General features: G+C 29.7%; 1 protein-coding gene across 1 annotated transcript; it reads left to right on the plus strand.

Annotated features, from left to right (window-relative positions):
• Nucleotides 1–6703: 6703 nt before the first annotated feature.
• On the plus strand, nucleotides 6704–10044 carry LOC142317432 (uncharacterized). The gene is made up of 4 exons (XM_075353999.1): nucleotides 6704–6841; nucleotides 8575–8724; nucleotides 8822–8956; nucleotides 9941–10044. The coding sequence occupies exons 1-4, from the start codon at nucleotides 6704–6706 to the stop codon at nucleotides 9956–9958; spliced, it is 441 nt and encodes a 146-aa protein (XP_075210114.1). The 3' UTR covers nucleotides 9959–10044.
• The last annotated feature ends 14872 nt before the right edge of the window (nucleotides 10045–24916 follow it).

Here is a 24916-nt window from a genome sequence, read left to right on the forward strand (position 1 = left end):
AACAAGAATTCTGTAATTTTTTGGAAACGGATTACAAAAAGTACTATCTCATAGCAGTGCAAGGTTCCTTAGTTTGTTACCTGCAATAGAAAGAATTCTTTCCATTTTTGATGGCCTAAAATCATACTTATCTTGTCACAAATGCCAAAATTATTATTTGATTTTTGGAAATCTAGAAAGTGAACTGCTTTTGAAATTTTTATATGGTACTCTACAATCATTTAATAATGTATTTCTGAAATTAAAAGCTAATTCTATCACAGCAACAGAAGCATTTCACACATATTCTGAATTGATTTGTCAACTTCAGGAAAGAAAAACCCACAGATTTATACTATCTTCTGCCAAAGAATTGCTATGAACTCTAAAAGAAAATGATGTTCACGAACAAAAATTCTTCCCAACCTTAGACAATTTTTATAATTCTGATATCCAATGCCTAGAGTTGTGGAAAGCCAGTTTTGATAAAGTTAATAAGTTTTCAGTGGATAAATTTACGAACTGAAATTGCTTAGTCTGATTTAGAAGAGTGCACAGGTTGTTAATGGAATTATAAAAAATTTTGTAACTATTGATGATCTATTTGATGAACTTACATTGTTGAACCAGGTAATTCAAGACCAAAGGGTAGGTTGTGGTTCAAGTTCTGAAAAAGTACCAGATACTACTGAAGAGAAGTGGAAAGCAATTTTTAAGGTGTTTCAAAAGACTGATATTTCATGTTACAACATTTCTAAAATGGTGAGTTTGTGATGTCTTTGCCTGGGACATCTGCTCCAGTTGAGAGAGTTTTTCAATTACGGGGAATGTTTGGTCTGCAGAAAGGGGTAGACTTTCAGTATCTACTGTTAAACATCTGCTAAATGTTAAAATTAATTTAGAATTTTCTTGTTATGAATTTTATGATGTAATTAAAACAAACAAACAAACCATTTTTGAAAAAAGTCATGTCTAATGAAAAATACAACTGAATAAAAATAGTTTAATGTTTCAGTAAACTGTTAAAACTTTTAAGTAATTTCAAAAATATGTCCTGGGTTGGACCCAAAAAAAATATGATAAGCCTATGTATACTTAATAATCTCATATACTGTCATATGACAGTTAACATACTCTCATATGACAGTATATAAGATTATAAAGATTTCTCTTATTGCTATAGAAAGACACAGATTTTGTCCAGTACTACTGTACCAGTATGAAAAATTCTGCAGTATTTTAAAGCATAATCCTTTCAAAGTTCATAGATTGATAGCAATCGTACATATCATCTCCCTATGCTTCAAACTTCATCCTTTGGTGGTACCAAAGGACTTTGTATTGATCAATTATTGGTGTGAACTTTAACCAGTCATGTAAATTGTTCTAATTTTAACCCACCGGTCTGGTCTAGTGGTTAACGCGTCTACAAAGGTTGGCCTTATATATACACACACACATAATTTGAAATGTAGAACAAAGATGTGTGTAAACAAAGATTTACAAACCAATATTATCAATCTATTTCACTGACATATAATAAAAAGAACTTCAGTGAACCTGTGCTTATTGACATCTATATGTTTAAAAAAGCTTGCATTGTTTTTTGAATTCTGCTTAATCTGAATAATGTTAGTATTTTTCCCTATTTTTGGTAACCTTTATTATTGTGGGCATGTTGAAAAAAAATGTGTATTTCTAAAATGGGGCATACAAATTGGAAAAAGTTTTTAGATAACAAGAGTGTGGGCTGGTGGTTCAGCTTGTAATGGAATTTATTATTACCTTTTTGTATAGTTTTTGGTTGGGGATAAATATATATAATATTTTGTTTGTCAAAGGTAAGAAGGAAATGCCTTTGTCGTTATTTCATTCTGTTTCATCTGTTGTTTTCATGATTGTTTCTGTAATTTGCTGCAGTAAAATTAACCCTTGCTACCTTGTTATTTAATTTCTGGCTGATTTTGCATATCTTGATTTAATTATTTTGTTTGGATTTTTCAGTTCAAGTTGCTAGATTTTGAATTGAATTGTTACCTTAGCTTCTTGGTAGTTTAATGATCTTTTAAAGTACTTGCTGGAATTTTGGAATTGTCTTTGCTGTTGTGGCCTACTTTTCTATTTTTACCCTAAATCAAAGACTGTACAATTGCTATTTGGTAAGTACGTTAAATTTTGGTAAATATGTTAAATTTTAAATTGTATTTATTTATTTAATTGATATAGACATGCATGAAACCCGTGAATACAAAATAATATTAAAAAAACCAACCTAATTTCATAAAAAAATTATAATTCATAAGTTAGAATAGCTCTTGATAAGGTTAAGGTATTAATTGTACTTTACATACTATAGGTGGCATAGTAATAGATAATCTATGTGAGTTGATTGAACAATGAACATTTTGAAAATTATACCAATCAATGTAGTTAATATGAAAGTTAAAAAAACAATAAATTAGGTTAGTCAAAATAATTACTAAAAATTTTAGTAGCAAATATTTAATCTGTCCTGATCTGAAATCACTCAATTCTTGGTATTTTTAGCAAATTAAAAATATGAATAAAGTTATGATTGGTAATGTGCATAGAATCACTGATTTTATATGCAGCACATGTAAGAAAGATTCTATGTGGTATTTCAGGTAATTTTAATTGCAAGTCAGCAAAAGGTCACCATACAACAGAGTTTATTAATTTTAATTTAGTACTTCATAAATGCATGACCTAAAATTTTAATTAAAATTTGTAGAGAATCTCTTAATAAAATTTATCATTTTTAGTGACTTACAGTATTACCAGTTTATTCATTGAAGGATAACTTGCTACCAAAACATACAGCTAAGTCTTTAATAGAAGATCCCTTTTGTATTGCAGTATTATTTTATATTATTCAGCTGCACAATTATATCAACATTTTCAAACCTTCCAAATTGAATATGAAATTAATTTTTTTAAAGTTAGCAGAAATACTATTTTTGCTCACAATTCAAGTTGATTGTAAGTAATTGAATATCAAGTAGATTTGTAATCGGCTTAAACAATTTCATATATCATCTGCAAAAAATTAAAAAAATGAGAATAGCCTATGAATAAACAGTAATTTATAAATACAATGAAAATTTGGGAACCCAAATGCATGCCTTGTCTTAATCCATATCTAACATACATAGGCTTAGAGATAAAATTATCAATTTTAACATAAGGAATTCTGTTTGTACGAAATGGATGGATCCAAGACAACAATTTATTATAAAGTTCATACGCAGCAGGTTTTTTAATAAGTAATTTGATATTAACTACACCAATGGCACAACAAAAATCAGTACAAAATGATTGAAGATATGAAAGAACGATTGAAGAGCTAAGTTAAAAACTATACAAAAAGACAGAGCGTTTCTTCACTAAAAGAGGATGATTATATTCTGGGCCTACAAAAGAGTTATCATTAACTCAAATGGCCTTTTCAGTATCATTCTCAGTTAAAACAATGCAGGAATCGTTACAGTTAAATGTAATTTTAGTTAAGGAAAAATCGTTAATATAGACACTTTCACATTTTTAAGCGAAAAGGTTATATAATATTGGCGCCCTTATTAGCATACTCACTTCAAAAAGCGTACAAGATGGATAAGATCTGCTGTTGTCATTTTTATTAGCAAATTTAAAAAAAAATCTTTGACTAACAGTATTGCATACAATTTCTTTCTAAATAATTCTTAATAATAAATAGATTACGTTTTTGAAGCTTATGGAATTTTTTGTTATTAATAATTGCGATAATAATTTCACTAGAGAACTGCTTGTAGTTTTGGTAGATGACATTCAACAATATTACTGTATTATAATTATAATAATTTAACTGTGGCTGTGCTGTTTGTTTATGGTAAGTGAATTACATATACAATTTATTTTACTTTTATAAATTGTACAATAAATCATAAACATATTTACTCTGTAGCATTTATTTATTACAGAAAATAAATTTCGTACACCTGGAAGAGAAGGCTTGAGATTATGAATAGTGACAGTCAGAAAAGATTTGTTATGGTTGAAGAGACCATCTCAGTTAAATCTGAAAATTTAATTTTTCATTAAAAGTTGAAAATGAAGTGGTAAGTGGTCGATTTTGTATACAGTGGTACACCAATTATCCAGATGGACATTGCAAGGCCAAATCTGGATAATTGAAAATGGTAATTTAAAAAAGGTTGTGGTATATATTGCACATATAATTCTATATTTAATGGGTAATACAATAAGTAAAAAAAATAAAAAGTAATGTGTTTCAGTTAAATTAAGAAGAAATTTGGAAAATGAAAATAAAATGTACGGTGTAAGAAAAAAGAGATAGTAAAATGTTGCAAAAAATTCAGTATATAGACATTTGCTTTTATAATCAGTTTTACAAATGTCTGTAAAAATATATATATACATATATATATATATGTAATTATTATGTTTTTACTAAATGAATTGCAAATAGGCAGTTAAATAACCCAGTATAATAAAGATTGATTATAGGAATTGTAAAAATTCCTATTTAAACCATATGTCACAGGAATGGTACGCCTGAGTGTACAAGACTACACATAGTTTATATGTCATAAATACCATCCTCATTTAAATGGACGATGGTGGGGTAGCTTTATTGTTCACTAGTTGGTTACTAGTTTCAAAAAGAGTAATGACAATATTAGTGGTGTACTCATGATTAGGAGTTTTTACAATTTGTGTGCCTGCACCTACATATGCTATCAAATTTTATTTATATATATCCAGTTTCTGGCTCTGAAATGTCTTAATATCAAAGTGTGCTCTTTTTATTCTAATAAAGTGAATGAAATTTAGCCTACCTTTCCAGTAAACTTTCATCATCTGCTAAATTTTTTCTGGTGTATATACATCTCTGAATTTTTTAACAAGATAGTCAATAATCGATTTTATTTTTTGGAGATTTATTAGTATTATCATCATGAGTAAAATTGAGGGAATACAATAAAAGTTTGATTCTTTGGGCTAACACTTTTCCAAATCCAAGAGTTGTAAAAAGGAGATTGTTTGTGTAATAACTTTCAGTCTGTGGCTTTCAGGTAATTCCTGATAGCATATATACAGCTACAAACAAAAGCATCTCATAATTATCAGTCTGTTTCCACAGGTGAAACCTCAAAAACTGGTTTGGTAGTTATTTTTTTTTTTAATGAAATCTTTGACATAAAGATTAGTCTGCTTGACATAATGAATGTCAACTAATTTATTTGTAAAAAATAACCCGAATAATGAATATACATTGTTAGGACATATAGAATAGAGAAACAATATGATACTACCGCTTCAGCAATAAATTAGAGTAAAAATGGAACTAGACTCGCATATGTTACAGTAACCCATCAACAAACACAATTAAATGGGTCAATTTATAATTCATCAGTGGCACTTTTCAGCAAAAAAGTGGATAACGAATTATTTTGTCAAGGAAATTTTTATCAGGGTAGTTATTTGATGAGTTATTTCATCAAAAACTATGAAGGGGTTAAATAATTTGTGTCTTCTTTTCTGTCTTTGATGGGTTGAAAGACCTATTTTTTTAATTTACAATGGTATATTTAAATTTGTCAGAATAAAAAAAGATATTTTATTGAATATTAATTAATTTCAACATTTTTGTAAGGTTTTTTTCATCTTATTTTTATAGAAATTTGAGATCTCATTAAATGATGACATTCCACCTCGGTTTAATCTTAAAATTAATGATGTACACACTATAAAGGCAGAAGAAGAGGAGGAATTTTATCCAGGTCATGTAAGTATTTATAATTATTGGATATTGTAACATACATGATGAGGTTGGACAGAACCCTGAAAAAGGAACTAAATTATGAAATATAGGTAATAGGAACTATAGTAACTAAAGTACACACGCCTTTGACAATGAAAAATTCATAACATATTTCTTTGCAATGGCGGCAGAAATATTCAGTAATGAAGTAGAAGAATAAATCTATCTTTTCCTTAATGAATTTCTTTAATTCACAACTTCACCCGTCTTGGGAGTGAAGAAATAATGAATATTTTTAATATCTCAATGTTCAAGGGAGCTAGGGCCTCGGTTAATGGCTTAAAACCTTCTCTGGGGTAACACATATGTATTCTGAAATTTGAAAGTAATCAGTCAGCTTCCTCTCACATGATGCATGAGCAAACAGACAAACTATATATATATTCCCAGTTTGAATTTTCAAAATCGGATGATTGTTTTCTGATATAAGAGCACCTCCAAAAAAGTGGTCCAGGGGCATCCCGTTTGTTAATAGTTCATAGTAATGATTGGGCTAGCCTCCCATGAGGTGTTCGTATACCTCACCACTCTAGCCTCACATGCATATCCCAAGGGAAGGTCATTATTGTTAAACAGAAAGAAATTGTTCAAAATTTAATATTACTCATTATTTTTGTAATATTTTCAGTCGACTGATATGATGCATTCAGTTCAACCTCACCTCACACAGTGATGACTCACAGTTCATTAAAGATTGTGCTTCAACCGGAAAATCTCCACTACTACAGATATATACTCTTTTTTTTGAGATTGGAAACATATCTGAAAACCTTCTCAGTTATGCTGAGAAATGTGGGTAAAAATTTGGTTGAAAGTGATTAAGGAGTTTTTTTGTTTATCCCAAAATTGGAAGAACTTGCATGGACAAAATGTATCATAAAGATGGGCAGTGGTGGGGGTGTGCCAAACAGAATCATGTACAAAGAGTTAGAACCCATTACTGATATGCATAAGAGATTAGGATTCTTTCGACATAATCATGAGGATGCAGTATTCAAGACTTCGGAAACTGCTAATGCAGTACAATCTCGACTCGGAAAATACAAAGGCAGGATGCAGATGATTCGGAGAAATAAGATAGGATCTGAAGGAAATTGGCATTACATCAGTAGACGCCACAGGTACGATAAAATTAAATGAGAAACTCATGAACAAAAACTCTTATAAGATAAAACCTCACAACACAAACATTTTCAACACTAGAAAGGGCACAAAGATTGAAATGTATGAAAAAGTAATGGGAGGACCACAAGGCCCAAACAGTCCCATCAAAGAGACATGCATAACAGACTGACTAAAATGATCCTATGCGGTCATAAAAGATAATAATAATATATATATTTAGCCCACCAGGCTGATCTAGTGTTTAACTCATCACAAAAAAGTTGTTTTAACAGCTGATTTTCAAAGTCGAAAGTTCTCAGGTTCAAATCCTAGTAAAAGTCAGTTGCTTTTATAAGATTTATTAATTTAACAGTGAATACCTGTGTACTCTGGTGGTTGGGGTTTAATTAACCATATGTCTCAGGAATGGATGATCTGAGTCTCTACCAAACTAAACAAAGTGTAGTCTGATACGTAACATTATCTCATTGAGGCATGGTGAAATTTGTTTACATGTTGTGAATCTTCTATGTATACTTTTCTCATCTAACTGTGAAAACTATTAAATTATAGAAATAGTTCATACATATTTATAAATTTATGCATTCAGAGTTCAAGATCACAGAATAATAACTTAGATTCATGTTTGCCTGTTCACAGAGTTATTACTATATTTCAGTTTAATACTAGTAATAAATTTTTTTTTTTAAATGAATTTTAATGTTTTGAAATATGAAAATGTTTTCCTTCTTAGTGTGGAAATTTCTAAAACAAGGGGCAGGACAAATACTAACATCACATTCACAACAATAATATCGTGATTCCTTTCTTATATGGTTTCCATAATAACAACACATCTTGTAGGTGCAATTTTTATTCTGTATCGGGAATATACGACAGGGAAATATACTCATTCTCAGAGTATGAGAGGATCATCTCCTACAGAGAGCCTACAATTTTTGGGAGTGACTTTGATGAATTTCAACATTTTGTTCAATAAGGGGCTTCTCTGAATTGAAGAAGAGTGTACTGGACTGTAAAGTTTAAAAAAAAATTATTAAAATTGTAGCTCCAGCGTTTTAATGTTTTTAGTGAATGGAGTCATATATAATTTATAATTTTCTGTTTACAAGACCATTAGTTGGTTGCTTTAAACTGTCTGCCCTAGGTTTGATTTTGTTTCATGTGAAGCAACTAAAGTACGTCTGGGCACAGTCATGGTAATGTTCTCTGATAGTTTTGATGTCCATTGTACATAAATTTCTGTGGTATAAATAATTGAGCTGCTTGTGTGTGGCTGATTATCACCTTTATTTCAGTGGTAATATCATGTTTATGTAACACTGGTGTATATTTGTTGTGTGAAATATTGCAAAACCTCTTCTTCTCTTTCATTCTTGAGAATGACTAGTGCCGTTTTTATTAGTGATGTGTCTAATGTCAGGTCTCACATTAATCATTCACTTGACAATATTTTATATATATATACACTATAATTCAGTTCTTAAATATTCAGGTAAACAAAAAGTTACACACAAATAAATATAAATAAAAATTTCAATATATGAAATGTTTTACAGTTTTCAGCGACTTTGTTGATTTTATTATAAATACTTCAATTTTAACTTAGATTGTTTTTATTTTTGAAGATAATGGATGTACCTGTAAAGAATATCTACGTGTATGAAGCATTCCCCTCTAACAGTATCAAACTAGAAACTGAAGATGATACCACAAAGGAAACTTTATTGTTGATTTTACCACATCACCCTATTGAAGATGATATTACACCTGTTTGTGTAAGTATAAATTGATTTATTTATTGCTTTTTTTTGTGTCATGGAAAGATCATCAGCCATTGAAGTATAACATTAAATTATTGATTTTGTGTTTCAGGAAAGTGAATCTTTGCAAGTGAAAGAGGAGCCGATCAATAATGGGTGTGATAATATTGATGAAGTGACAGATCCTCTTGTGAGTGAAGGGACCAACCTAATTAAATTAGAAGATCATAAAATCAAAAATGAAGCAGTAAGTTAGTTTTACTCGCCCTTTCAAAGTGAATTTTGTAGAGTAGTTATGTGAGTGAAACTTTATGTAAGCACTTAATGTTGATGTTTTAATTTGACTTCATTGCATTTTTTTACCATGTTTTGGTTTATTCTTTAGTAATACATGAACTTTCAAGTACGAGGATCATTACAGTTCTGATGTTTTATTAGACTGATTGATATGTACTGCCACATTGGCCAAAAAGATACTGTTCTTTTACCACAATAATGTGCGGGTACACATATCTCTGATAGTAGTTGCAAAACTCAATGATAATCCACACTTTGACAAAGTCATCTGGAAGCATGTGCTGTATTCACCTGACTTGGTTTCAATTAATTATTACCTTCTCCCAAATCTGAAAAAATGGCTCATTGGACAAAGATTTATTTCTAATGATGCAAAGGTGAGAGAACTGCTTATTTCGCAGAGCTGGACAAATCACATCATACTGATAATATAAAAAAAGTTGGAAAATCTGGGTAAATGAAACAAATTGCAAGAGAATTAAGTTGAAAGTTAAAAAAAAATTCTTCAAAACCTTCCTGAACAACCGCCATATTTGTTTTAAATTGACTTATAAAATTAATTTTCTCAGATTTAAATTTGTGATTAATGTGTTTGCTATTTTGTTATTTTTTGCAACATACACTTTGAGAAAATAAAGTGTATAATATATATATATATAACAATTGTAATATTGTATTAATAGTAAATTCATATAAAAATAAAATTAAATCAGTTTTGTTCTTTTTTGGCCTAATTTTGTCATAATTGGATTTTTCTAAAATTTTTAGCAAGATAGATTTTAATGGTATTTACTACCAAAAATATTTATTTTTAGGATATCTGATTTGTATATAAGTGGTATTATTACTAAGTTCCAGTCAGAATAAAATTAAAAAAAACATTTATTGGAAATTAATTAGTTTGTAATATGATTTCTTTATCTTTTTTTTAAAGGAACTGAGATCTTATTGAATGATGTTTCACCACTGGTTAATCTTAATATGAAAAGCAATGAACTTCGAATAAAAGATTTTCACACAGTGAAGACAAAAGATGGGATGGTATTTTATCCATGTCGTGTAAGTATTAGCTTTTGGCTATTGTAACAAACATGATTTGTCTCTTCTTAATTTCATTACTATGTATATATTTCAATGTGTTCGTTTTTAACAAAATGTTTGTAATTGTATTTGGTTCATTTTAATTAATATCGATTTATTGAGATGTTTGTGAATGATAAATGATCAATGTGCGAGAGCAAAGTGTGTTTTTGAAATTCATTGATGACTGAAATATGTGAATTTTAACCTGTTGATGGAGTTGACATTTTAGTAAGCTTTGGGTGATTTGTTGTTAATTGTATTCAGTGTTCATGTTTCAATATTTATCAGGTAGGCAGTTTAAAGTGGACCTGGTAAGACTAAACATGGTTGTGACATAAAATCTGTAAATGAAAAGAAAATAATATAAAATCTAATTTTGTGATTACATTAGGAAGACTTAACATATCTACCATATTTTGACAAAAGATATCCGAAGTGATCACCCTGCACAGCTGATGCATCAATGCTAAAGTAATCATATTGAGAGTCACCTGATGCAAACTGTTGTCAATGACTTCAGTTTTTTATTATGAACATTTGTCTTCAGTTATTGATAGTGTAGGACTTGCAACTAGACAAATCGTCTAGTCAGAATTGCACTAGACAAATCGTGTTGACAAGGAAAACCACTGTTCTCGAAAATTAATGCACTGAAGCATGAATAGTTTACAACAGACAATAATAGATTAGAGCAGTAATATACACCTCAAATAATAGTGCTAATAGGAGCAGTGTAAAAGGTAACACTCAAATACCTGTAGTTAAGCTCTCTCAGTTTGGTTTTTAAGTTTCTTGCCCTGTGTGGAAAGATATATATATATAAGTGTTTCTTGCAGGCGCACCACTTCATCAGATTTATTTACAAGTTTTTTAAATGTTTTTAATATATTGTTATAAGAGGACACGAATTTAGAAGAATTAAAAAAATTATATATTTTTATTTTGTTTATTATAAAATTATACATTATAAATCATGTTTTCCAGTTTGATCATATATATATATATATATATATATGTTGTATTTTTTTAATAAAAAATTCAACTTGAACAACCCAAGTACAGAATTATAAAGTAAATGAAATGACACTTACCTTATTTTTTATTCCAAAAGCACCTTTACAGGATCCTGCATCATCAGTTGTATATAATATAATTAAATAAAATTACATATCAAACATAATAAAAAATTAAAATAATGTAATATTAAAATTTCAATGTAGTGAAAATATCAAGAAATTTAATTTAAATAATACTAGGTAAAGTTTGGACATTTTTCAGAAATTTTAAACATATAAATACAAAAGATTCCAACTTGATCAACTTTCAGACAGAATATGAAGATGACAATTATAAAGGCAGCAACAGATGGCAGCACATTTTTATATAAAAAAAAGAAATAATCATAATTTTTATAAATAGCGTGATTAAAATCCACTCAGTAATGTAAATTGGCTTTCCAGGTTACATTGCATAAATTTATTTTATTTACTATTTTTTTTAAACTTAAGTTGTTATTTATTGTAGAAGTAGTTATTTTATTTAACTGACTTCATATGTTTTTTATATATGATTGTAGTTTTAATTTTTTATTATGTTTGATATGTAATTTTATTTAATTGTATTATATAAAACTGATACGCAGGATCCCGCAAAAAGGCTTTTGGAATAAAAAATAAAATGTTATTTCATTTACTTTGTAATTCTTTACTTGGGTTGTTGATGTTGGTTTTTTATTATAAAAATACCATATATTGGTACAGAAGAATATGACGTTTTACTATAATCTACAGAGTGTCCAGTCTAAAAGTACAGCTTAAAATTAAGAGAACCAGTTAACATAACTTGGCAACTTTTTTTTAAATAAACATCTACTCTCGCAATGTTTTAATGTAAATTTGTCTACTTCAGTGTATGCACCTTTTGTTGCTCTTCAGATGCCTGAAAATTAATCTAACTCCTGTCAGGTGTTTAAGAGCATCAGCTTCATTATTAGACCTACACCTTCAATTTTTTTATTTTAAGTCGTCCAAATCTCAAACTTTCTTTTGTTACAACTTTTAATGAAATTTCAAGCAAAAAAGTTAGAGGTCAAAAGTCTTTTTGTCAAAAGTCTGTTATTTCAGAAAATAATTTAAAAACACAACATATTAAGCATAACGAAGAGAAGAATTATGTTTGTACCATTTGTCAGAAGACTTTTAATCAAAGTTCTGAATTAAAATCACATTTAAACGTTCATACGAAAGAGAAAACTTATTATGTTTGCAAAATCTGTCATAATGTTTTTACTTGTAATTTTAATTTAAAGCAACATCTTAACATTCATACAAAAGAGAAGAATTATATTTGTAACTTTTGTCAAAAGTCATTTAATCAGAAAAGCAGTATAAATTACATCTTAATATTCATACAAAAGAGAAGAATTATATTTGTAACTTTTGTCAAAAGTCATTTAATCGCAAAGACAGTTTAAAAATTCATCTTAATATTCATTCAAAAGAGAATAATTATATTTGTAACTTTTGTCAAAAGTCATTTAATTCCAAAAGCAATTTAAAAAAACATCTTAATATTCATACAAAAGAGAAGAATTATATTTGTAACTTTTGTCAAAAGTCATTTAATCAGAAAGGCAGTTTAAAATTACATCTTAATATTCATACAAAAGAGAAGAATTATATTTGTAACTTTTGTCAAAAGTCATTTATTCACAAAAGCAATTTAGAAATACATCTTAATATTCATACAAAAGAGAAGAATTATATTTGTAACTTTTGTCAAAAGTCATTTAATTCCAAAAGCAATTTAAAAAAACATCTTAATATTCATACAAAAGAGAAGAATTATATTTGTAACTTTTGTCAAAAGTCACTTAATCAGAAAGGCAGTTTAAAATTACATCTTAATATTCATACAAAAGAGAAGAACTATATTTGTAACTTTTGTCAAAAGTCATTTAATCAGAAAAGCAGTTTAAAATTACATCTTAATATTCATACAAAAGAGAATAATTATATTTGTAACTTATGTCAAAAGTCATTTAATCACAAAACCAGTTTAAAAATACATCTTAATATTCATACAAAAGAGAAGAGTTATATTTGTAACTTTTGTCAAAAGTCATTTTATTCCAAAAGCAATTTAAAAAAACATCTTAATATTCATACAAAAGAGAAGAATTATATTTGTAACTTTTGTCAAAAGTCATTTAATCGCAAAAGCAGTTTAAAATTACATCTTAATATTCATACAAAAGCGAAAAATTAGTTTTGTAACTTCTGCGAAAAGGATTTTTATTGTCTTTCTAGTTTAAAGCGACATCTTAATATTCATAACTAATTTCAACTATTTCTTATGATGTTATTTGTACTTACATACATGGTTTCAGACTCACTACAGACGTTGAGATGTTTGTTGTCATTGATTGATGGGCACATATGACATCGCCTGTGTTTTTTCTGTAGCAATTCAGGTTCGATTTTTCCTTTTTTAATTTTTAATACATTTCTAATATTAAAGTCAGCGATGTTGGAAGTCTGGATTCTTCAAGTCGTCGTCTCATCTGAGTTAAGGCAAATGATTTCCTTAAATATGTGTCCATATTTTCAGGGCTTATTTTTCATGAACATTTAAAAGGTGCATAGATCCTGAAAACTGATAAGCATCTTGTCTACAATTAGATACTTGGAGGGAAAATAATTGAACTGGCAGTTGAGAGGAACATTTTAAATAATTTGAAAATATGAGCAGTTTTGTCATCATCTCGTGTACTGGAGTGTACTTTAGTGCCGTTAAAACTAACAGAAATACAAACCGCTGAAGGGACATGGTTTCCCTGATTATAACACTTCCAGTTCCATCACTTTCGGCAGATTCCTCACATCTTCTTTACTAGAATTAAATATACCAAATAAATACAGTAGTCCATTAAAGCTTTTAATTCAATATTATCAGTGTGATTAACAAAGGAAGTTGCGGAGCAGTAGTTTTAGTGATAATTTAGTAATTTTATGTTCTAATTAAAACAGTAATTCCCAATAATAAATTGAATTAATAGTGATTCAAGTTTTTAGTAGTTTCTTTTATTTGAGAAAGATGAGTCCTAATAACATTAGTTCAGTACTCCATTTATAACAATTTTTTTCATAGACAGATTTTCGTCTAATTTCCTCTTCATCAATTCATCGGATACACTCATCGCGTTTTTGTTTTTAATTTCACATACATTGTCAGGACTTTCTATGTCACATTCACTATCGCTATCATATTCACTAAGTATAGATTCACGGTCCTACAGATCATCAGTTCATTAAGATATCTTCAATTTCATTTTCATTCAAGCTTTTACTACATTCACAAGAGGTACTTATACTCAGTAAACTCATAATTTGTTAAAAATGTAAAAAATACAATGACGATTTTATTACCAAAAAAAAAGTAACATTGCTACTATCATCGGTTTGTTTGTCAACTCTCGTAAAAAATAAACTAATAAGTTTTCATTGTACATGGCACTATAGCTGGCCTTGAAACACCCTTGAATAGAGTGGACAATGAAATCAGGGAAGTAGCAACTGTCATTGCAACATAGCCAACAAAAATATACCTCTCGGGTTAAAAATGACTAGATGACAACAATGACTTAAATGTGTATAAATTTGCAATTATTTTGAATTTATGCTTGTAAATTTACCAAATTATTTTTCAAAATATATACTATCAGTAAATGTAAAAAAAATTACATTTTTTTAACACCTAAAAAAATTAAGAATCTTTAAGATTAGATCATACTTTGTTGCTACTGGCATATTCCGATACATTCTTTAAGAAATTTTTTGATATATATTTTAAGAAATATATTTCAGCAATTACATTTAGCATTTCTATTTGAATCTTGCCCGATCTTTTGTAAAGACAAAAAAATCTCTTCTTTACTATTTATTTTTTCCACACAGCATCTTCCCTTTCTAACCCACCCTGATATATTTCCCAATTTGTTTATTGATGTGCTCTTCTCTTCTTTGTATTCTCTACAAGTTTTATAAGATTTTAAATGTTACTGAAAGGAGAGACATTCCACTTTAAATTTTGTCTCCTCTTTTGTGTCAAGGATGAATTGGGGCAGAGTGGCCATTCTGGCAGGATTTTTTTTGTCTTCCAAATATTTTCTGTAATAGATCAATGATTAATTAGCTAATAATCATAATTTTAAAAATTACAAAGTTATTGGGTCCTCACCCCGATGCTTTATTATTTTTTAGAGATCAGATTATTCTTTATTTCTTGTTTATTCAGGGGACTTGAGTTTTCTAGTTTAGTTACTGGTTACAAACAGTTGAGCTTTTTTCTGGATTTTTTAGCAATTCAACAGTTTTTCAAAATTATTGACTAAAATTTTACTATCGCAAAATAATATTTTTTATTTAATTTTATATGTATTCAATTTTTTATAAAATAAATTTCTTTATGAAATAGAGTATTTTATTGTAATAAAAAAATTAGTTTATTATATTTCAGTTTTATAAATGTTTATAATATATAAATTGCGATTATTATGTGATGTTAAGAAATAATATTTTGTTCATAAATTAAAAGATTTCAGAATTATATAGTCTGATTTTACAATATGTATGTGAAATGAAAACTTAATCTTCCACTTAAATATTTAAGTGGATTAAACTATATTTATAAACTCTTATTATTTAAAAATTATGTTTTTGATTAATTTTCATATGTACATTCGAAGTTATTTATTTTTTTAATCAAATAAAGTTCTACAAAAAACAGATTGCTTTTTTATTTAAAATGTACATGATTCCTTTTCGTAAGAACAGTTGGTTGTATTATATTATGACCAGATGCATTTATCCTATACCAGTTAGATAATTAAAACTAAATTAAAGCTACCCTCTTTGTCTGATCTACATTGTGAATCTGCATAGTCTTAACTTTTACGTTTAAATTTTTTAGTGTCCCAGCCATGGGGGTTTAAATGCGCTGGCCTCACATCAAAAAGTAGATTATTTTGAGGTTGTTTCATTTATAAAAATCTCATTTTTGTACATGTAATGGTATGTCATTGTTATAATCATAGTCATATATGGACAATGTTAAAGATAATTTTTGCAGCATTTTTTTTTTTGTTTAAATTCATTTTCTCCAGTCTATTTCTTTCCAGACCATCTCCTTTTTATATTTTCCATCCCGTGATTGAAAATTAACTTTCTAAACAGATCTTGTTTTAAAAAAGTTTCAACAATACCTACGTCTTGGAGAACCGTTTTAATCTGTTCAGTCTAATTAATTTATTTTGTTTTTCTTTCTGCAGAAATCTATTCTTTTTTTCAGTATTCTATTAATTATTTTTAAAAAGATGAGACAAGAGAAACACATCTTTCTTTTTTCAGTGCCTAATAAAACGTTTTGTATTTTAATAGAATAATAATGAAATTACAATTGCTGGGAAATTATTAATGTTCAGTAATGAAACAAATTCATAAAATAGTAAAATATTAGCAGTTAATATAATGTACAATCAAAGATATCAAAAAAAGTGAGAATAGACTTTTTTCAAAAATGGATGTTACATACCTTTTTTCAGCCAAAGTTGTTGTACATCTCTCTCGTATTATATATATGGACAGATAGAATTTAGTGGTACATTGAAATATATTTGGATTAACAGTTTACTAGAAAGTAATTAATGTTGTCAACTGAATTGTTACCTGCCTGAGGTGGTACAGGTGAGCCTTGTTTGTTGTACCATCTAACAGATGATATCATCAAATTATTAATAAAATGACGTATTTGAATATAAAATACAAACACAACGAACTAGTACAATACAATGACTAATATACTTGACCCAGCAGTTGGCAAGGAGAAAACTTTCAGCTCTTGTATTGTAATAAAATACCAATAAAGTATTTGGATTTTAAAATCTGTACAGTTTAATACATCAACATAAAATATGAGAGTTAGAGTTTTGTGGTTTTTTTTACAAAACTGTTGATTTGTTAATTACATTTTTTTCAGCAAAAGTGGCTGCTGTTATAGATCATTCCCATATTATGATTCCAAATCTGTACACGTGAGTAATACACAGAAATACACTCAGTTGCTAATCGGTTCATTTTACAGTAGAATAATGAGATATTAACAGTTTTCTTGAAAACTATCAGTGTCCAATAATTGAAATATTAATTAAATAATACATTTATTCTTTCAAAGTGCTTGCACCATATCTGTCTACAATCATTTATTTTCTACATCTTCAATTTTGATATTTTTCTCTTTCATGTCTCTCTCTTAACTTTGTTTTCATTTTCTGTTTTTCAAAATAGTCCGCAAATTTGTTCATTGTTCTATTTTTATTCATACTTTTAATGTATCGATATAATTTACTGACTTGAAGAAAGCTTTTGTCAATGTACCTCAAAAATTGCTATGGAACTCTTTAGAAGACCAACATATGAATTGTATTTAAGTTAGGTACAACATGCCAAAAGCTGTGTAAAGATAAGAGTCAAGTATTTTAACTTTCCATTTAATTTTATTAGGATTTTTATTCCTCTTCTGTTTTGTTGTAATAAAAAGTTAAAATTAATAATGAAGTATAATTAAATACAAAAAAAACAGCCCAATTAAAATGTTACACGTTTATTTGTAAATAATTTAATTTAAATAGTATAAATTATTTATTTTAGCAACTAACTACTTAGTTTTAGTCAGATATGGATGTTATAGCATATGAAAAATGCTAACCTAACCTTGATTTGAACTCAAAACCTTCTGGATGAAAGACAGACTTGTGTAATACCATGATTTCTAACTGAAACCTAATAAAAACATAGATATATTTTCGTTATTTCTAAATAACTCAAATCATTTTTAATTTAACTTATGTAATTTTGTCATTTTCCCCATTTTCATAAAACAACATTAATCGATTTATAAAAACACTTTTAATACTAGGTTATTACAAACTACACTTTTACTGCCAAAATATATAATTTTACTTAATGTAATATTAAAAATAAAAAAATACATCAATTTTGTAAATTTATCCAAAAAGTGTATTTATTTACAGTTATAAAAAAAATGTTATACATAGTAATTAAAAAATATATATCAGTTATATTGTCTTAAATTATATTTTACATAAAAGTTCAGTTTTACAAATTTCCAAAGAATATAATCAGGGTGATATCCAACCCCCCACCCCACCATAATTATTATGGTCCTACTATTCCTGTCTGTTTTCTTTTACTTAAATTACCTTAAACTTTTTTTAATTTGTAGTAATTTTTTCCTCTTCTTTTTTTTACACTTAACGAGCTTTCTTTAGCTTGTGGTTTTTTCCAAAGAGTTTTTTACTTAAAAGTTCCTCCTTGTGTAGAACCTCCTAGGTTCTTGTTTAAATCCTACTAGGATTTTTATAAAAGAACTCTTTGGTGTTGTCTTCTTTTTTGTTCTTTTGTGTACCCTTTTTAATTAAATTTTACTCTGTTAGATTTTCGTACAACTTTACTAGTTAAAAGTTCCTCTTCGGTTTAATAGTGTATATCGTTTAAGTCGTATTAGATTGTATATAATAGAGCTCTTCGGTGTTGTCTTTATTGTTTTTTAAAACTTAATGGATTGTTTTTGTTTTTTACTGTAAAATTTTTTCTCCTTGTGTTTAACGGTTTTATTATATAGTTATTTTTTCTCTTGTACTAGTGATATAGTGAAGCTCACTATATACATTTAGATGTGAACCTTTTTCCTTCCCTGTTTACCTTATTTAATCTCTTACTTTTCTTAATATAGTCAATAAATTATTTTTCTTCTATCTAATCTCTCTTGATAAGTTGAGCTGTTGTTGTTTATTTTATATTAAAAAAAAAATATTAGCTAAATAAAATAAATATTAACTTAAATCTTTTTATGTAAGCGTTATGATGTAGCAAAACTTAAAGTAATATACTTCTACATGAAATGCTAATAAAATTAAATTTGAAATAAATTGATCGTTGTTCAGTTATTAATTAATCATTGTTAAATATAACTGACTTTTTTTTAGTTTTACTGGCAGTAACTGCTAAGGTCATTAGCCCAATGGAAAATATAGCATATAAAAAATTTCATACCTGACTTCTTAATTTTTTTACATGATTTAGGTAGATTTCATAATAAAGTTAGTGATTCTAAAGGGTACAATGATTCAATTTCTGGAAAATTTCTACACGTCTTCGCGTTTCACGTCCCCCCAGACCCCAAAACCACCATCAGCTCTAAATTTTATATATATATATCACTTTCAAATTGTTCCTTAAAAATAACTTGACACAAAATCTCAGTTAAGTTCATTAATGTTCAAAATCAGAAAAGGGGGTTCATTTTCGAAATAACAAAATATCACTATAACTTAATTATTAAGAAAAATATAGAATTCATTTATAGTTGTTACTACTCTATGGATAAGGGCCTAAAACTTATATAAGTAAAGTTTTTTGATTTCGCCAACCATTGGCCCAGGGTGTGTAAAAATGTAGTTTTGAAGATAAAAATTTATACCCTTCCTAGGCACAGTCGGCAATCGACTGTCCCTAGGCACAGTAGGCAATCTGTTTAAATTAGTGCTCTAAACATTACCTAAAACTTCTGTTCTTTAAGAATTTTTGATATGACCTACCCTTACGACAAGGGATGACCGAAATGCTCCTGAAGTTGTAAAAAGATGGGGCATGGTATATGCTAAACATGTGAAACTTTTTTCACATGCAACTATCGTCATATTGAGTAAATTTGAAGTTTTTCTTAACTTTAAGGTGGAAATCTTTTTTTAACACTGATGAAATCTACCTCTGCCTTCCAGCATGCGGAAGGGATTTTATTTTATTCAAATGTTTATTTAATCCCTGGTTCAGATGTTTATTTAAACATTATAAATTGTCTAATATTTTACATTATTCATGCATGTGAAACACCACTGTATATGTTAAACATGTGAGGTGTTTACACGTGCAGTATTCATTCAACCCAGATGTAAGGTTTTTTGAAAACATTTTTTTTCAGATGGCTTAGGATTTTTTTAAAAGTATTCAGGTTGTTAGGTGGATTTCCCCCAATCAGCATATTACACAATCTCCTACTGGACATGGTGCTTCACAAAACTGGTTAACAGATTTTGTTATTACTTCAACTTGTTTCTGGAGTGTAGGACCATTGATGATGTGTTTTATAGTTTGCTCCTGGTACAAAGCTGAACATACTAAAGCAGTAAAAAGCTTGCGAGAATCAATTTTGTTTTTGATCTGCAACTAAATTGGAAGACCAAAAGGTAGTGGAACATAGTTGCTGGCTTCCTTAGATTCTTAGCCCTGCGGAGGATGGCTGAGGGTGTCTGATGCTATTATAGAATAGCAACCTGTGTAGCTAGGGGCCTGCCTGGGTGCTTACTACCTACCAAGGTAGGTGTTTTGGCATGACGTCCCAGTAAGCTTAGATATTTGCTGTTAGGATGAGAATGGATCTTTGGATAAATGTGTGATGAAGCTGCAATATGGGAGGGTGTAGGCATTACCCTGCTTCTGAAAGCAGACCAGAGCAGAGAAAAATAGGGTAAGTTTTCATTAGAAGCTTATTAAATTTGTGAATCTGTTTCTTGTTTTTTGAGTAAACAAGAAGACTTTGAGTAAATTGAATTGCAAGACAGAATTATTTTTGCGATCAACATTTTGTTTTATAACACAAAACGTAATTGGTGTGAGAGTAGTACTTATGGTGTCTAAAGACTCAACCAAGTAATGATCTGAGTGCACATTCTAATTGAAGTTAGATAAGGGAAGAATTTTTGTGTGAAACCTTCAGTGTTAGAGGAAGGCATGGGGATCACACTTCTGCAAATCGATTTATTTGTTTGAGAGTTCTAAGTTATGGTAGGTGGATCATGGTTTGAAGAAAGCAATGGTAAGTTGTGTAAATACAATGATGGAAGTGTCTGCAGAGGCATTTGCGTTGTTGGCTTCCTGACAGAGGCCAGACTGATGACTGTGAAGTGTTAGCTGTTTAAGAGGGTCTAAAAGATGACCTCTGGTGAAATGGTAAAACCCATAAGGACTAGGAACGGAGGGGGATATGTGGGGAGGGACTGGGATTATCACAAGGCGGAGGGGGTCTTCCCCTATGGGGGTCAGGGTGTGGTAAAGAGCTTGAGCTGTACTGCAAACCGCTTAAAAAAATAAATAAATGTCACAAATGACTGACAAATTACACTGCACAACATTGAAATAAATATAGTAAACAGAGAACTAACACTTCTGTTAGCCATTAAGTTAAAATAAAATTAATCAAGTACATTTAATTTGGTTTAATAATTAATTTTATTTCATTTCTAATTTTTACATTTTTCATATGTAAAAAAAAAAAAACTAGTAAAATAACTTTGGTGTAAAAATAATAGAAACACTTTTTTTGGAAATACAGTACTATGCTGTACATTTCTATAAATGTAAATAATATTCTGCCACGGCCAGGTCATCTGCAAAACCTACAACCGTGACCCCTTCCGGATACCCGATTCTCAACACAACATCATATGCGACGTTCCATAGCAGAAGACCGAGAACCGAGCCCTGTGCGACACATCACCCTGCAACTCATGGGTAATTTGCATTACTTCAGAGTTGGCGGCTACATACCTACAGGACAGGTACAGATTTATGATCCGCTGGAGTACGCACTTTAACCAGGTCTCCCCACTTCATCATGAGTCACTCGCCAGGGCAGGCAAGCGTTTTCAACAACCGGAATCATCCTGATACGCCAGGATCCAGCAGCAGCCTCATCGACCAGCTTCGTTACTCGGTTGAGAGAATGCACTGTGAACATACCTTTGCGAAAACCATACTACCTACCCTAGCATGCAACTCGGTCGTCAATCTACCCACAAGAAGGCGCTCGAATAGCTTATCAAGTATACTCGGTAGGCACAAAGGACGGTAGCCAGTGACATTAACTTCCTGATTCCTACCCTTTTCCAATAGCACCAACCAAGCAACTTTCCAAGCATCTGGCACAAAGTCATGTGTAAGCAGTAGTTAGCAGCATCTTGTAGCTTTTGCGGGACTACATTGACCAGGTCCTGCACTGCATCACTCGGTACTTCTAGATGGACTAAATGGTGATGCCTTCTAGTCCAGGACTCTTCCTGTGCCTAACCCGCATGGCGGCAGCTGTTACTTCATGCCGGTTAAAGAGAGGCACTGAACCTTCCAGAGCGATTTCCTGCCAAGGCACTCAACAGCCTTTGGGAATAGTTTTTCCAAACAATCCACCAGACTCATGGCAGAACGAGGAGGGAACGACCAAACTTCTTCATTACTATCTTGTAGCTGCTCCCCCACATGTCAACATCAACCTCACAGTGCTGGTCAGCCCACATAGCTCTCTTAGCCCGATTAATATCTGCCCTACACAGACGCCTGGCTTCATTACGTATCCCTCTAGCATGAAAGATGCCTGGGTGGACACCACCCCTTAACAACCTCTGCAGTCGCCTTGTGCTCTGAGGCACTCACTATGTAGCTTCGCACCTCCTGCACTATTTAAGTTACCTCCTCTGGCATAGTAGCATTTCTTAGCCCGTCATATGAAAAATAACTGGGATTTGAATTCAGAATCTTCCATATGAAAAGAAGAGATTTTTCTTACTGTTCTTTCTCAAATTGATAACTAAAAGAAAAGAATCAGAGTAAGAGAAAAAACGTTCAGTGAACACATGAAACAGAGAATATTATTTTTCTTAATTTTAAAACAATGACTTTATTAAAGGATTCTATTTTAAATATTTTATTAAAAATTAATCCAAAGATGAAAAAATGAAATCATTAAACTTCCCAAGAATTTTTTTTAATATTTTATAATTATATTATTGTAACCTCAAACAGTCGGACATTAATTAACTCTTGGAATACTTTGTTTTTATCAAATAAACTCATCAGCGGTTACGGTAAAACTTAATTTACGGTTAAATATTTATTAACAACATGAATAATGTACATAAAAAAACCCGTTACCCATTATTTAAAGTAAACACATATATATATTGTTATAGTTAGTGTTAATTTTTATAAATATTAGTGTAGCTGATATGTAAATGTTAGTAGTTTTTTTTTATACAAGAAAAAATGTACAATTTCATTATAGACATATTTGCTGACGGAATCAAAACAGAGTGACATGACAAACAAAGTTTTATTTCTAAAAAACCAAGTAGGATTCTTTAAAAATAATATTTTATTTGTTTGTAATGACACACCACCACTGGTTAAATAATGAATAGGCAAATATGATGATATGGAATATCAAATGTTTGGTTTCTTTCTGGATGACCATGTAATTGTAATAACTACATGCTCAGCGGGCATCAAGTTAAAACCCATGAAATACCTTGGAGAAGACAGATTCAAAGATAAAGGTACAGAATGATGGTGTAATGAATGACTAAAAGAAACCAGAAAAGATAAACAAAATCTATGTAAAAGGGTTCTTCAAAGTCCCTAGTTCAAAGATTATTATTTACAAATCCATCCCTAATCCAATCAGGACTTAAATGGCAGCCGATTACTGGGAATATTAATAAAATCCAATGTAATTATTTACGTTTAAAATTTTCCCAGCTCAGAGATTTAGCTTGGTCCATTACAAATAACAATGTACGTAACTCTCCTCATACTTAGAGTAACAGAAGAAATCTCAATTTTTTAATCAAAACCCAACAATCGTCCAAATGTTCCGACAATTAACCTTTTAAACCATTTTTGCCACTTACATTCTACCGACCTTTTTCAAAATTCAATATTTTTAAGAATAAATCCTTGTAAGAGAAGAATGAAATAAATATTTGTTAACATTTGCTGTTGAGCTTCTCTCCTTCAAGACATTTACAAACATTCATTCACCTCATTTATACATTATCATGAACAAACAAATTATAGATATCTACTTGAATTAAAAAAGTTTATATCAGTTGATATTTATTTTGAACATATTCTAAAATATGTTTATACCGATTTAAAAAATAAACCGCTTAATAATGTCATCTGACACCAGTGTGAAACAGCTGCAAGGTAAACTATTTCCTTACTCAGTTCCTGTTCGGTCATCTCTGCTTCAGGTTGTATCTGCTCACAAGGGCAGCAAGTAAGATTTGTGTTTCTATTGTGACACCCTTGATGATGTTGAGCACGTGATCTTAGTGTGTGTCAAGTGGATGAATCCAAGTTCAAATCCTAGGAAAGGCAGTTACTTTTATATGAATTTGAACAATAGATCATGGATACCATTGTTGTTTGGTAGTTGGGTTTCAATTAACCACACATATCAGAAACGGTCTACCTGAGACTGTACAAGACTACATTCATATACATACTCTGAAGTAATACCTTACGATGGTTCCGGAGGATAAAATGAAAAAGAGTAGGGAGAGGCCTGACGGGGATGTATGAGTTCTATCGGTACCCGTGGGTTCCACTGTGTTCCTTGCCGACCACTTTCTGACAGGTCCGGTCTTCAAGAGTTATTTGTGGGGGAGGGAGTTTAGATGATAAGAGCCTACACAAAAAAACGACAACTAAATTCTTATAATATGTCGGAAGTACGTTTTTTATAGAAAAAAAAGATAATAAGTTTGGTTCGGTTTTGTTACGGAACTATGAGATTTTAAATTAATATCATCTTCGACAGTCATGGAAAAAAAGCTATAATACAAATAATTAATAACATGTTCAACTACTACATTTTTGGATTACTTTTATAAATAACGAAAACATTATTATTATCT

This window comes from Lycorma delicatula, chromosome 1, assembly GCF_047948215.1.
Source record: "Lycorma delicatula isolate Av1 chromosome 1, ASM4794821v1, whole genome shotgun sequence".
Lineage (NCBI taxonomy): Eukaryota > Metazoa > Arthropoda > Insecta > Hemiptera > Fulgoridae > Lycorma > Lycorma delicatula.